The sequence below is a fragment of the Gallus gallus genome, chromosome 12 (genome assembly GCF_016699485.2).
Source record: "Gallus gallus isolate bGalGal1 chromosome 12, bGalGal1.mat.broiler.GRCg7b, whole genome shotgun sequence".
NCBI classification, from domain to species: domain Eukaryota; kingdom Metazoa; phylum Chordata; class Aves; order Galliformes; family Phasianidae; genus Gallus; species Gallus gallus.
The window spans coordinates 10,943,582-10,959,130 of NC_052543.1; the positions used below are offsets into that span (position 1 = coordinate 10,943,582).

Genomic DNA, 15,549 nt, shown 5'->3' on the forward strand with positions numbered 1-15,549 from the left:
ATTATTTGTTAACATGGTCGTTCACAAGTGATTCCAGCAGTCACTAGTAGAAACGCTATCTGGAAGACAAATATGGATACCCCAGTATGTTCTCCTGGCACCTGCTGCAATAGTGTAATTAATGATTACCTTACTGCAAACACGGTTGTGTGCAAAGACAGCTGTCAATATGTTACACACTTCAGTATGTCAGAAACGAGTGACAACCATAAGCATACATTTTAGAGAGGTATAAAGCAAATGAGGTGGTGGGAGAGGGGGGTGACACCAGAAACATTCAACAAATTTATTATCCAAATTTCCCACTCTTTTTGAATCCCTAATTTACTTGCTGGTGGCTATATAGATAAGTTTCCCTCATTCCCTCTGTTAGTCAGAAACATGCATATTTTGTTCCAACTACGAGCTCTCATTATGGCTTCACATGTGCATCAGATAGTGCAGGATGACTTACGAAAGCTGCTGCATGTTTCTCAGAACAAGCAAACATGGTCATACACAGTGAATTTAAAATAAACTACCACAGAAGATATCTCTTTCCGAGAGGAATTGTTTTGTAGGTCTGCGTGCAGTACCAAGTATCTTCTGATCATCTTTGCGACTGTCTCTCTTAGGTGGCATAATAATATAAATACTACTAATACAGAAAAGAAGATGCATTTGCTCTGTACAGAAGTGGCTGTACTGATTCTTACAGTAAAATAAGACCCTCTTAAAGATGTCCACATGAACAACCCTACAACACCCAAATGGATAAGGTAGAAATCGCATACTAAATAGTAGCAATAATGCATCACTTGGAAATCCTGCATAAGGATTAAATAAAAGCATCTGGCCACAACAAAAGCTTGGAAAGTTGTGAAAAATACGTAACAGTGCAGGCAGTCACCTGAAGAGAAGCACATGCAACTTTCCACACAACAACACAGACATGGTATTGTTGCTCAAAACAGTTCTGTAACAGCTGTGCAGTACATCTATCCACAAACAAATGACCATTCTTACAACATGGACCTTTAAAACATGGAAGCAGCTCATTAAATGGTGAGTGCTGAGCTCTAGTTCCTATATGGTAACATACCGTCACTAATGCTTCATCTTCTGCTCTTGGCAAATGGTCAAGAAGGAAAATACACCCAGCAGAACTTTGTGCAGTGCGCTTCTGAAAACAGTTCACTGCTATAAAGAACAAGTTTTCTCTGTAATGTTCACCATGTCTCATGACTTTTCCACGCTGCTTGATGTAAGTTTCCTTTGAGTTGATATAATTTATACAAAGTGCTTGCTGAAGACCCCCAAACCTGGAAGAGTTAAGTGTGTCATATGTTACGTGTTGTAGCACTTTCTCTTTTGTACTTAAAATATCAATTAAAAATATTCAGACATTTACACTGATGTCTGGTTTGGGATGTATTTTTAGAATGTTGGACCACACAATCCTCAAACTACATGCACATTAATACTTTTTAAGTTAATAAACCACAATGATTATAGAAGTCATTTAGGCTCTTGCTTCAATAGTATTAAGCACAGAGTTTAGCAAATGCAAAAAAGCATTTAGCAAATAAGGCAACCACAATACAGGTTTTCTACTGAGGAGCCTGTGGGAAAAAATGTATATTTTATATGAAAACATACAGAATACAAACAAAACAGGAGCTGTTGGTTTATGCTAGTTCAATAATTAATCAAAATTCAACACTGCGTGTACCTACACTTAAGATTTCCAAGTGTTTAACTTCCTATCAAAATAAATATATGAGGTCTAATAAGGTCTAAAAAGATGCCAAGTTCTTAGCTCCTCCTTTGCATGTAGTTGATTTGAGGGGTACAAGGCATGAAAACAGAAATGTATGAGGGGTAAGCAGAAGATGCCTTATCCATACATGCTCAGAATGTAGAAGTCTGCTCTGCTGGTTCCCATGCTTAAAACCAAACCCGATCTGTCACCAGAGATGTATCTTTGCAACTCTTTATAATACCTGATCTTAATCTTTGATGCACTTTAACAAGTTCACATCTTAGCTGTGTATTTCTACTGAGACAACTGTACCTTTAAGGCCTAACCTTCATTCTTTGCACAGAAATGACATGATGAATATCATCATCCCACTTCTGTCTTACAGCTGTGTGATGAGAAATGTTATGATGTACCACTTCCAAATGCACAAGTCTGAGTCCTGGATTACATTATATGTCATGGAAGCACTATACCTGACACAGAGCTGCTACTCAGTACCAGTGCACAGGGATAATGTACAGAACAGACTCTGGTAGCCTAGATTCTCAGAACTGCAGCTCTCTGCATTTGAGAAACTGTAAAGCCTAGCTCTGAAAATACCAACTCATTTGTAATTTGGCTCTTTACGAGAAAAAACAGTAAAAATCACAAGCATTGAGGGGATTTCAATCTTTAACTGTGCTGGTAATACTTGTTAACATGTGTACACACTCCTAATAGAGAAACACAATGGCTATAAACAGAACTAATTCTGAACCAGAACAGCACTAGAAATGCAAACTACAAGCTCCAAATCCAACTGTCAAATTCTGCCAACCTAACTTGTCTCGTGCAGTACCAAATGAGACTGATACCACCTGGATCCAACCTAGTTCATTTTCAGACTCTTTGCTCTGTCCCAAGGAGTGAGAAGAGAGGACCCCATAGGCCAGAATAGAGAACAGAGCCAAAACCAGTAAGGAGAAAGGTGACTGCCTGTAGGGGAATGAAAAGAAAGTGTTATTTGGGAACATATGAGGAGACAACATAGAAGAGGAACAGGGTGGAAGCAGCAACACTTAACAGCAAGAAAAAGCTTAGAAAACACAGATGTGGAAGTTAAACATCCCTTTCTCATCCAGCACTCTAAGAAAGGTAATGAGTGCATTTAGGGTGGATTCTTTCACCTTCTTAGGACGCATAAGGGACGTGTCCTTTTAAGAAAAACAAATGAACAGGACCCATCATCAGATCTGGTACAGCAAATCCTATGTCCAATTATCCTTCAAAATCAGTGTGGCATCCCAGCTAATCTGCAATGTGCAATCATTACAAATCTTCCTGTGCTCTTTGTGTTGGCTATAACAGGGCCTTCATGAATGGGCTGCTCACTGATTTATCAAGTCTAGCCTGTAACGTGCTATTTTTCCTTTATTTTTTACAAAATACGCTTGTTTTTTGTCTAGAGATTGCCTTTCCATTCAGGCTCTGACTCCTGACTTATGCTAAAGAACATGGGATCCACTAGAGGAAACATATAAAAGAAGAAACAAAGGAAAAGTCCAAGGGTTCTTGAGGAAGGAAAAGTTAGTAGCAAGTGGGAGAAAATCAGCCCTACATGAGGCAGCTGTGGCCATACATTCCACCTCTGGGGGAAACTTGCCACCTCAAGTTTATTTTCTTTCAATTGCAAAAAACTTCTTTTTTGTGTATCAAGGAGCAACAGAGACTGAACTCCCCATAACAAGCAGGACAAAAGGTCCATTGTTTAATGATTTCAATTAAATTAGCAAATGGCAGAAAATTAAGCAACATTCCAAGCATTTTAGTGTGTTGCATGGGGCTACTTTCGGTGGATGTGAATGCATGAAAAGGCCTTTCCAGCTTGAACCACTGGATGAATGCACAGGGTACTCTATAATCATAAGCCCTTGTGCTTCTGGCAGTGATGGGTGCAAAATCCAAGGCAAGCTTTTACTAATGCTATTAATATGTTAATAGCAGCTGTCTGAAATGCTCAGTGTGTAAGAGCAGTTACATACTACATTTAATAATACCTAATTCTTCACTATTTTAGCAGTCTGACCTATTTACTGATCTTCATAGTATCAAGATACACCAGCATTTGAGAGACAAGCTTTTTCTACTTCCATGCTCAGCTGGAGAACAGGAACTATAGCATCTTATCCTTACCCTGTGCAGTCAGAATTAGTCTACAGTGAATAACAAGGCTTCATAACTTGAGCTATGAATTCAACAGAAAATAAAACACATAGTTTGACATTTTAAATAGTTTAAGGTTAGGTAGAGTCGTGCATTAGTGGGAAAGAGCAATAACATCAACTTTATAATCACTGCTGCATTCCTTCACTCTTGCTTTACTGGGGGGTCTTCTCTCTTGTCAAGAAAAACATCAGCTCCAGAGGGGTTAAGAGCAGTTTAAAAAAACCACAAGAGCAGACAGGCTAGTACTGTTCTACAAAATGAAGTCATGTTCAGTGAATAGAGCTGATTAGAATAAATGACAAACTGCTGGTAGCTTCTCTACAGTGTCCCACACTAACAGTGCTCGAATTTTAATGAGAGGTAAAACGAGTCTAAGAAGCATATGCTGCCCTTTTTTCTTCCCTAGGAATAAGAAAGTAGGTTCTACGCATTTAGATGGCAACTTTCCTCAAAGAGATTCATTGACATGTGATCAGATAAGTGTCTTAGATGAACAGGAGACGTTGCTGTAAGGTTTAACAAGGACATTCTCAGTAAGAACTGGATAGGATCTAGATCTTGTTTCCAGCACAGCCCTGCCAGATCGCCAGATGTAACCATCCTTAAAATAAACTGCAAGATATACATCTCCCTCTTGACACCCCTATGTACAGTATTGCTGCTGCGGGGAGCAAAGCTAACAAGGGTCACTTTCATATCTGCAGGAAGGTTATTGAACACTAGTGGAAGCCAGTGTTTTGAAATGGAGATAGCATAGCATAACAAAGTAAAACTAACAAATGCTTGGGTTTTTTTTTTTTTGTTGTTGTTTGTTTGTTTGTTTGTTCTGCTTTAAGATAGAGAGCAACTGACAGGCAGAGAACTAAATAAAGATCAATTATACTGAAACCTTTCCTCCAATGAATCCTTTTTGACCTGACACATAGAAGAAGTACATGGTAATGCATGTATAACACCACTAGAACTCCATGCAAGCAATTTCTCAAAACCATTTAAATCTACTACTCACCCTCAAGATTCAGAAGCTCCCTCATGGCAAAGACAGAGCCAAGACATTAGTTATATAAAACAAAGAAATACATTAGAATGAGACAGCATTATATAGCTCCAAAAGCTTTGTATCCGGACGAGAAGAGAAGAGAAGAGAAGAGAAGAGAAGAGAAGAGAAGAGAAGAGAAGAGAAGAGAAGAGAAGAGAAGAGAAGAGAAGAGAAGAGAACTTATCTGCTTATTTCACAAGCTTGCCAGAAATTCTATCATCTTTATGACATAGTAAAATAACCACGGACTGATTTTAGACTTCAAATTGAACTACAGAAGGAAAACTATGTCAACAAAGTCATGTTGGGAATCGTAATAGAAACAAGGAGTTACGTTAACTGCACACAGAACAATGCATTCAGTTTATACGCAATATATATATATATATATGGCGTATATATATGTATATGTAATATATATGTATATATATATGTTTCAGACAATGTATTCTTTTCCTCCATGTAGTCTGAAAGGAAAAAAAACAAACAAACACCCCAGATATAGGGATGGACAGGAAATTTCTACGCAAATTCTGTAACACTTTCAAGGGATATAAAACGGTCCAGAGAAACAATTGGACCCTAAAAGTGCACAATCAAAGCCAGCTGGAGAGTCCACATGGAATATCTTCTTTCCATACTTCCATGGGTATAGCAAAGAAGTGGAAATATATATTTACACGTGATCTGCCTCCTAATTCCTAATCTTTTACTGAAGCACAAGCATTTTATGTTTTGTACACAGATGCTAAAAATACTCATTAGAGAGGATAAATCCCAAACTTGCAGAGCATGGAGGCAACGTGGGAAAGAAAAGCAAAGCAGAAAAAACAGAAGACAACCAGTTCTTAGAACAGAGTATCCCTTCACAAACTGTTCTTGCTTCTTCACAAATAATGCATTGGATTTCCATTTGAACAACCAAAAGCTTGAGTGCATATGACTTTTTTGTTGTATTTGGTGCCCGGTGTTTATCTGATTGCCTAAGATTTCATTTTCATGGTCCAACTGCCTCTGTGCCAAGGTTTATCACTGCTGCTTTTGTGCCCATTTACTCAGGTTAACTTGGCATTTGTTTTCCTGTGCATTGAAGAGTCACGGTGAGAAGTTCTGTCACACTTTCTTTTAAAGGGCGAGATGCTGAGAGCACCTGCAATCCGCCCCTCAGAACGGAGCTGTCAGCCACCTATTCTCTCTTAGAATTTTTTTTCTAAGGATCCAACTGCTATACCGAAATACAAATGGTTCATACAGATGTTAGAATTTAATAGAAATTTCCCTCAAACATTTGGAAACATTCAGAAATATCCTATCCAGGAAAGATAGCAGAACATTGTAAGGAAGCAATGTTTCTGAGCACTCAGGACTATTGCCCACCAAGACAGGCAAGCATGTAAACATTATTCCATTTACTGGCCCTGCAACATTTATACTTTGGTTAAGTTAATGAATACACTTAGAGGGAACCTGCAATGAACACATACTGAAGCGACTGGGAAAACTTGTTTTGTAGTGTAACTCTCATAGCCCAAGGGTTGCAATGAAAGAAAAAACACGTAGCATTTCCTTATCCACAGGTATTAAAGTGAATGGCTATTAAATTATTTGCATTTCTAAAGTAATTCCCACATTGTTCAGCTTCTCTATAGTGCTACTGACAGTGCTTTACTTTTTTTTTATGCCTTTTTTGGGGGGGTATGGGAAGAAAAGAACAGGACTAGAATAAAACTCAAGCAATCTTCACAATACACAAACCCCTTCAGTCTGTTTACAATGAAGAATATCTCAAATACAGACAGCTTTAGTTTAAAAAACAACAACAAGCAACAGGGTTCAATGAAGGTAAAAAGTATTTACTTTTCAATATGTACTGAAGTCACAGTATTTGTTTTGAGATCATTATACCAGGTGACATTTTCATTGTATTCTCAAAGTACTTTCTAAGAGCCTGTCCAAATACCGAAGGGGCAGGCTTTAACTAAGGGAAAACAAAAACTGTGCTGACAAACTCACAAAAACAAAGCTAATGATCAACATTCTTTCCACTCAAATATATCAATGGTTGTACAACCATTTCTCAAAATTTAAAAGCCATCACAATAAGCAAATGAAATCACACATTTCTTTGTTTTTTGTTTGCTTGTTTTTTGTCAGACTTTACCTGATGTCAGTAAAATGTAACCATAATCTAATCTTACACGTTTTAGGTTTAGGTCATTTTCACATTCTGTATCATTGTGGCAAAAAAAAAATCATTAAGGAAAAACAATCATTTAATGTGATCTCTATTAGAACAGAAAACATTACAAAAGAACATCTACTGATCAGAGCATACTGAAATGAAGATGACCTGGTACACTAATGGGATTTTTGTTAACAGCTATATATTTAAGGAGATTATTCAAGTCCAAACTCAAGGAGAACTTGATGCGTGAAAACAGCTGACAAAGTATTAACTGTGTGTGGTAACAGGTTACACAGTACACACAGGTGTTGGTGCTCTTTGCAGTATTTATTTGCAACACTGTCACACTGAGATTTCTCCTTCCACAATAAATTATTGACTATGATACAGTGTATAGAACAATGGTGAAACATTTCTTGACAACTCAGAAGACAGACATACTGCAAAAGTCCGTGTCTCTGAAAACGAGAAATGGAGACAACAGCCTCCTTGCATCTTCATTAGCTAGATCCTTTCTCCTCTTTGGCAACAGAATCTTCCACAGGAGTAGCTTCCAAATCTTTGCTTGACTTCTCCTTCTCTTCATTTTCATCCTCTTGAGGGTAAAGATCTGGGTATTTTTGCATGCATTCTTGCATAGCACGGAATTGGTCCACACAGTCTGATCCCTTTATTTCTTCTGTGCTATAGTGGAAACAAGAAAAGGCTGACTTGAACTGTTCCCCACAGGGACCACTAGCCATTCCGCCCAGACATGGGCAGTTCCAATTGATATCTCCATTGGGCAATATCAATCCTGAACAAATAAAAGAGAGAAGTAAAGTTAAGTGCTCCCTTCAATAAATTAATTACATTCAATGAAAGCTGCTAGGAAATATTAATAATACCGTAGTAGTTCTGTAGCTTCAGGAGTGCAAAACACCTTCCATTTCCTGGACTGTTTGCTTCTCTCTCTGATCTTTATGATCCATTATTGTGCACAAGTGAGAATAGTTCTATATCTTTGCCTGAATTAAGTCTTTTTCCACTTGCCAGACTCTGTCAGGGAGGCATGCAAGCCTTAAAATCATGTAATATAAGAACTTAATTCCTGTATTAAGATTAGAATTCTTTTGTATCAAGCTGGACGAATGCTTTTTCATTGTTTTAAATGAACTCTGGAATACTAACACAGAATCTTCCCCCAGAATTTTAGCAGGAAATCCAGAACAGAAAAAAAAAAAAGCTACCAGTTTAGGTAAGAACACAGTTAAAATGAAAGTAAATTTTATCTCTTCAAATCACAAGTCTGCAATGGATAGGATTACTATCTTTAATTCTCCAAATTAACACTTCTTTCAAAATGCAGTCTCAATGTCACTGATCCAGTGAGTCATAATCCATTGGTGCTTGCACCTGGGGAAGAAAACCCACTGGTTTACATCATAGGAGAGTGAGGCTTGGGTTAGCATTTAATTGCTGACTTCACACAACCCATTCTTTCTCAGCTTCTGGGATCTGTTGGTATCATGGATGAAGCCAGAAACATGCATTTATGTCAATATGTGTATTTCTACTTCCTGTAATGAAGCCCCACTATTGTACTGATAAAAGTTTCTTCCATGTTATATACCAAATATTCCACTAAAAATCTTACATGCCAATGATCCACAATGTAAGACGACAGAAACATAGGAAGCAGGATTGAATGGAACACCATCAGTCATAAAAAAAACAGTTCTGTACATCTGATCATTCATCAAGCTCTTTCTTAAAGGAATTTGAGTTTTTGCTTTACCAGTCCTTTGTGGAAAACACTTCAAGACTTAATTTCTAAAATAAGACAACTAGAATAAGTTTGGACAAACACAGAAAAGGGAAGACAGCAACTGTCTTGGCTTAAGGTGCAATTCCATATGCACTTTTAGCCAACTTCCCTATCACACCTGTAATGCTAACAAAAACCACTTTTCATGCACAAATCTCACTAGTGCCTTCTTCAAATACATCTAAAAAATAATTTTATAAAACCTAATTAATGGAAGTAAAGATGGCAATGAAAACTGGAGATCTTTTACTTCAAGTTCTTCCACATACAACACACAAGACCAGACATAAGGCCTTCAGTTAGAACATACTCAGAGATATACTGCAATTCAAAATGCTATCTATCCTGAACCTACCTACTTTGTCAGCCTTCCAATTTCTTTTCTTTCACAACTTTGAGGTCAAAGTGACTCTACATATTCCTGCTTATCCTGCTGAAATCCCATAACAGATAGCACAGAATCAAAAGAGAGAACACAATACAACTTTATTTTCTCCCAAGGGAAATGGAGCACAGGTTTTGCTGAGTGGTCCAGCAACTAAAATAAGACTTCTCAAATACTCATAACGTAATGTTTGTCTTACAGATAAAAAAGGCTCCAACAGAAAAAAAACAACATATCAGCACTGCTGAAGACATAAGATTATGGCATGTCTATATGATAAATCTATTCTTTTCCAGATAGAACCATACTGTATACTGTACAGTAGAAAAGATCAAGGGAGACATTATGGTGGATTATGCCACAAAACTTGAATACTGGAAGTCAAGCACTCTATTAAAGTAGAAGCTAAATTAGAAAAGTCTGTCTGTGACTTTATATACAACAAAGCTCCTTCCAGTTGTCTTTTAAATAAAAGCCACGAGTTGGAGCTTCTGCAATTCAACATACTCTAGAATGTTTTGCCCATATGTTCTTCCTGCCCACGATTTTCTCTCCCATTACATGTGGCTCAGTCTGTGACGTGTGAATTGTTCTGATCTGCAGCACTGCAGCCTGACACTGTTCAAGTGAGAAGTTTTCAGGGAGCCCTTAAAACATGGCAGTAAGTAACCACATGCTAAGAATAAGCTTATTACGGTATTTAAACACAGAGTTTATTGTTCTGAATCGTATAGTTACACAATTTCACTACAAGGTGTCCCTGATGTAACTAGCTTCTGGCTTTCTATTTCTTCTATAGTTTAGAAAGGTGATCTAACATGCTATAAATACAGAATTGATAATAAAAAAGAACCATCACCTTCATCCTTCACCACAGCCTTTCAATACCTAAAAAAATACACTTATGAGGAATGAACTATTAAGTCATTCAAACAGGGAGGAAGTCGTTCCTTTAATTTTTACTAGCTTATTACCCAGATAAATGGCACAATACACTATACTCATTGCATATGTACAACCATGGAAAGAACAATTTGGGACAGGGTGTCAGAGAGAAAAGAGAGAAACCCCTCTTCAGAGGCATCAGAAGAATTGATTTTGAATCTTCATAGCATGTATCTGTATTATGTTAGATCTGAGACAGGCACTCTTTCATCTTAAAATCCGGTGTCAAAAATAGCAGTTTTAGTTCCAGGACCAATATGCACCCACATGCTGTTGCTGGATCAACAGCTTTTGTTAATAAAATACAATACTTTAATTATCCCCAAAGAAAGACGATGAATGATTATAGGGGGGAAGACAGGCAAACTCAGAATGACCACATGTAACATCAACATAGCTTGTGTGTATGCATTTACTTAGCAAAACAGCAAGCTACTTTGTTTAGTCATACATACACCACACAAAGTAACTTAACAGTTCAGTGAATGATAAACTCTCTAAGGCTTTGTATGCTCTCCAGATGTGGTTTCTAGAGGAGAAAAAAAAAAGGTTTTCCTCCTCTATTTTGCAAGCAGTCTCCAGTTTTTCAGAGGAAACAGGAAAGCACAGAAAAGCAACTATGAACTTAATGATGCCATCTGATCATTAGAGGTCATTACCTCTTCACTTAACAGACCAAAAACGGATTTAAAATTTGTCTGACAGGAATCAAAAATTCAGGTTTTGCTAAAATTTCTACACGCCATAAAAATCAGAGTAAATACTTTTCAAGTTATGCCTCCTCAGACACTGCTTTCCACAAACCATTTGCATGTTTCATCTTCTACCCAAGTCAAGGCAATAACAGATACCATTTGGATTTTATTGCCTGTAGGTGTCTCTGTGAAATTTTCAACAGCTGAAGCACCACTGCCACAACAAAAACAATGCTAAAGGCCAAAGCAGAGATTGTTTCCATTAAGTAGGCAGGTTAGTCATGGCATCTCAGTGACACAACTTCCCTGAAAATAGGAGAGAGAGAGGAATTCCTGACAGACATCAAACTGTAGCTTCTAAACATCTTCCTGAAATGAGACATAGGCACTTAGGGAAGGCTTAGGGGAGAGCAGAGACAGGAAAAACATTTCTTCTCATCTCAGGCTGAAGGTTGTCAGATTACCTACCTGTCAACCCTACCATACAGTCAAAAAGTCAGTGAAGGTTATTGCAAAGCTTGAATAGCCAGCACGCATCAGTTATTATAGAGACAAAAATAGCTTCAATTGTACTTACAAGAGGATATGTTTAATGAAACAAAGTTATGAAAACAAAGTTATTTTGATGACATAAATTAAAACTACGTACTACATCAGCTAAGAAAGCATCCCTTTGCACTACAAAGCCGCTAAACTGTGCTTAAATACTGCCCTCTGGGGGTCACAGAGCCACTTGCTTCCAGTTTCTAAGAAAATTTCAGCCTCAGCTGATGTGAGAGTAATGAAATCATATGAAATAACAAGGCTAAATGGTGTATATGTATAAAGGAAATAAGAAAAAAAAATCCAAATTCACAGACATTCAGAACATTTTATTAACATAGGCAAAATGTACTTAATCCTGACAGGAAACAAGATATTTCACCCATTAGAAATAACCTAAAATATGCTTTCTGCAACCAAAATATTTACCAGTCATCCAGAACTATTCTCATCTCTTAAGTCTCCTGAACTAGTTCATTTGCAGGTTGGATATACTCTGTGTAAGAACTGTAGTTGTCACTGAAAACTTGAAACTTGCCTCTTCTCAAGGCAAGATCCTTACAGTTGAAAGCTGTAACTTGAACTTACCTTAAAAGATTGCTAGTTTCTGATTATTTTGCCACTTGTACAGTACAGAGTAAATCATATATATACATTTTATATTAAATAGGATATTCAGAGGTTGCCAAGTTAGGCAACTTGTGCTGCACAGAGGTAGGCAACAAACTCCTAGCAATGACAGTGGCATATAACTCACTTCAGCCACTTGGAAAATGGTATTAAGTCATTTAAGATAGTTAAAAAAGACAATCACAATGGCTCTAAGTATGTTAATACAAGAAAAGACATTTTTTTCTGAATATTTCTGGTTACTAATTAAAACAACGAGCCATGAACTGAAGAAGAAAACACATTTGGAAAGTACATCATTTGTGCTGTCCTAATTTGGAAGTTAAGACTGGGAGGAGTCTGACTGTATCTTTACTAAACAGTTTTCTAAGTTTACTGAATAAAGCGTTTATTTACTGAAACCACTGCCCTACTTTCTCAGTCTTTAAAAATGAATTAATATTGTTAGAATATGATATACGTAGTGTATCAATCTCTACTTGCATTCTGTTCAACTACTGACCTTGTTCTTCATAAGGGTCATCTGGATCGTCTGCAACCAGTTCAGCACTGCTTGGTGTCTCATGGTCCTCCTTAGTCACAAATATAATTTTGTCTTTTCCTGTCACATAGGAGACAATAAGCAAAAGATCAGGAAAAGCTGAAACTGAGTAAGTAATTTACAGAGTGGCCGACCAGAACACAGTAATGAGATACTCAGCACGATGCCCTGATGTTAATACTGAATGAATTCTACTTTTCTTATTGAGCATCTTCAATTACAAGTTCCTCGTTCACAGGAACATGTATATAAAGACTATCAGTAAAGTATTCACAGGGAAGGTACTGAAAGTTACAAAAAGACCTGGAAATAAGACCTAGGAGAAAAACAACTACACTTAAAAAGGTCAAGTAGTAACTTATCTGGGAGAACAGTAAATAAAACCGATCCTGTTGTTTTTGTACCACACTCATGTAACTGTAGGAAGTTATTCTCAGTATTCAGTAAGAAGTGAAAAAGTCAAAACCAATTAGAGATTTACAATAAATATTTGCATATGGCACAGTTGTGCAATGCAAATAGATGTCTACAGAGACTGCACTGAAGAGAGATGTGATAAGACAGGTATTTGTTTCTAAAGGAGACCAGAATCAGCATGCAGGACTCACAGAAGCAGTAAAGGACCACACACTATTTCTGAGCTGAGGCAGCATTTAACAGATGTCGCAGAGAACTCACTTTTTAACACCTCTTTCTCCCACTCCTTCCCCCCCTTAACAGAGTTAGGGACCAGCACAGCCCAGTGACAGGAGCTGAGTGCAAGCAACTCAAAATGAAGTACCTTAAGCAACATCACCACTAAATATGAAGCCACAAATCCCACATGGGTAGAAGAAACTAATTATTAAAGTCACAGCACCTCGTTATACAGGAAGGAAGTGAGGAGTAGGTGAACATAAAACAGTTTGGGAAGTGTTCTTCTAAAGCACTCACTACATAATAACAGATCACCCATTTACTAGTTAGAATATACAGAAACTACAATATTCTTTTCCTCTAAAGTTCTACTTTTCACAGCAAAGTCCTGTAACAGCTGTAAACCACTGTACAGTTCACTGAATCTTAAAGTTAAAAAGCTGTTTTTAAACAAAATCTACTACTACTCTCTTAGGAGAACAAACTCAGCTGCAGGGGCTGGACAGAAAAGGACCAAAAGCCAAAAGTGAAAGGGAAAACTGTACTGAGCTACAGAAAGCATTCAGCAGGATTCTCATTAAGATCAGCAGTCTCCATTACAGAGTCATGCCATAGTTTATAATAATTATGTGAATTAAATTCTAAAGGGCACATTAACGGTCTAGAACAGACAGTGTTGAAAGGTGCTGCAAACATTACTAAGGGCAGAAAAACAACAGAGCGTACTTCCTGCTTGTGTGCCACTCCTGATTTAACAAAGTAGTTATGAAGGGGAAAAAAAAACCAAAAACACAAAAAAGGCTTGGCTGGCAACCAGGGCAAAGGTTCCGAACAGCTCTGTAAGGCTGTAAAAAACTGCTCTAAGGCAGACACAAGCAGAAAAGAACATCTAACTGAAACTTTTCTGAATGCACAGCTCAGCATTTGCTCACTGGAATGAGCTCCCCAAACACTTCCTCTCAATCTCCAAATTCAGAAAGGCCACTACAGTGACAAAGCACGTTACAAACGAGCATCTTCATGTCCTTCACCGTGACCTCCACCAGAAAATGCTCTGTAATTCCCTTTGCTTTACATTCAGTTATGTCTTCACCACGTGTGAAAAACAGATAAACCTGGATTCTTTCTAAAAGGGAAACTTTTTTGTCAGCCAACTTTACAGGGCAGAACAGCTTAGATTTCTTACATGAAATGAACTAGAAAAGGATAAAATATCAGCACTGTTAGCTGTAACATGAACTATAACCCCATCACCGTAACTATACCACAAAGTATAACTGCAGTCACTGCAGCTGTCATTCTGTAGGATGTCATAAGGCAACTGACAGACCCGGTAAAGACACAAGATGTTGTTAAAGCAAGTTAAAAACATAAAGCAAAGAGAAGTTTTCACAGTATATAATCAGTATCCAACGTTCCAAAGTTTACCGTTTCAAAACAGCACTTAGAACATTCTTTGCAGCTCGAAACGCCAAGGGGGGAAAAATGCATCCCCTCAGGTCAGAAAGTTGTCAAAAACCGTTAAGCATCGCGACGTATGCAGCTCTACACAGAGGCAGCCCCACCCTGCCCACCTCAGCGTCTTCCCGCGATACGCACAGGGGCTCCGCCCGCTGCGGCCGCGCTGCTCAGTGTAACGGCTACGGGAGCAGAGTGGGACTCAGCCTCGGCCCGGCTGCGGGGTGGCTTTGCCCCACTCGGCCGCGGCCTCTTCAGCACGGCCCGCCCCACGGTTTCCCGCCCGCCGTCAGGAGAACGGCCCCACAGCACAGAGCGCGCGGACGCCTCTCCACCCCTCGAGGTGGGCCGTTCCCGCGCCTCAGGGAGAGCCACGCCGCGTGACATTGGGAGGACGCCGGCGCGTACCTTCTTGCCTGCAGTAGGACATGGCGGAGCCGCGCGGAGCCGCCCGCTGCCTTCCCGCTCAATACGCCCGCAGACCGGCTCCGCCACCGTCCCGCGTCCTTCCCGCCCGCCTCGTTCCTGCTCCCGTTCTTCCTCTTCCAGCACTGCCGCAGTGCCGCGCAACTCCACGCCGTGACCTCTGACCTCCGGAAGCACACGCAGTGACCCCTGGTCTCCGGAAGCGCACGCCCTGACCTCCGGCGCGCGCTGCTGCACGGCCTCCCCTAGGCGGGAAAGGAGCAGCCAATCCGGGCAGAGCGCGCTCCGGTGCTAGACAACGCCTTCCGGCGTG

At 39.0% G+C, this 15,549-nt stretch overlaps 2 protein-coding genes across 3 annotated transcripts in view; both read right to left on the reverse strand.

Annotated features, from left to right (window-relative positions):
• UROC1 (urocanate hydratase 1) overlaps positions 1-6,353 on the reverse strand; it is an 86,084-nt gene extending 79,731 nt beyond the window's left edge. The window contains exons 1-2 of one of the 2 annotated variants that reach the window (XM_040646710.2): positions 4,956-6,353; positions 1,082-1,301 (exon numbers count right to left, since the gene is read on the reverse strand). The gene's annotated coding sequence lies outside the window, so the exon portion shown is untranslated. The remainder of the gene's footprint in view (positions 1-1,081; positions 1,302-4,955) is intronic. The other variant, XM_040646713.2, reaches the window with a different exon arrangement.
• A 464-nt stretch (positions 6,354-6,817) lies between these two features.
• CHCHD4 (coiled-coil-helix-coiled-coil-helix domain containing 4) lies at positions 6,818-15,398 on the reverse strand. The gene is made up of 3 exons (NM_001113759.2): positions 15,219-15,398; positions 12,678-12,776; positions 6,818-7,966 (listed from the first exon to the last, which is right to left on the reverse strand). The coding sequence occupies exons 1-3, from the start codon at positions 15,238-15,240 to the stop codon at positions 7,671-7,673; spliced, it is 417 nt and encodes a 138-aa protein (NP_001107231.1). The 5' UTR covers positions 15,241-15,398; the 3' UTR covers positions 6,818-7,670.
• Between the last annotated feature and the right edge of the window lie 151 nt (positions 15,399-15,549).

What these genes read in the sequence shown, in the direction of transcription:
- CHCHD4 (NM_001113759.2), bottom strand. Translation starts at nt 15,240, where the DNA reads ATGTCCTACTGCAGGCAAGAAG. An exon ending in GTCCTACTGCAGGCAAGAAG is followed by an intron (nt 12,777 to 15,218) that starts GTACGCGCCGGC and finishes CCTATGTGACAG; the next exon opens with GAAAAGACAAAATTATATTT. An exon ending in TGACCCTTATGAAGAACAAG is followed by an intron (nt 7,967 to 12,677) that starts GTCAGTAGTTGA and finishes TTATTTGTTCAG; the next exon opens with GATTGATATTGCCCAATGGA.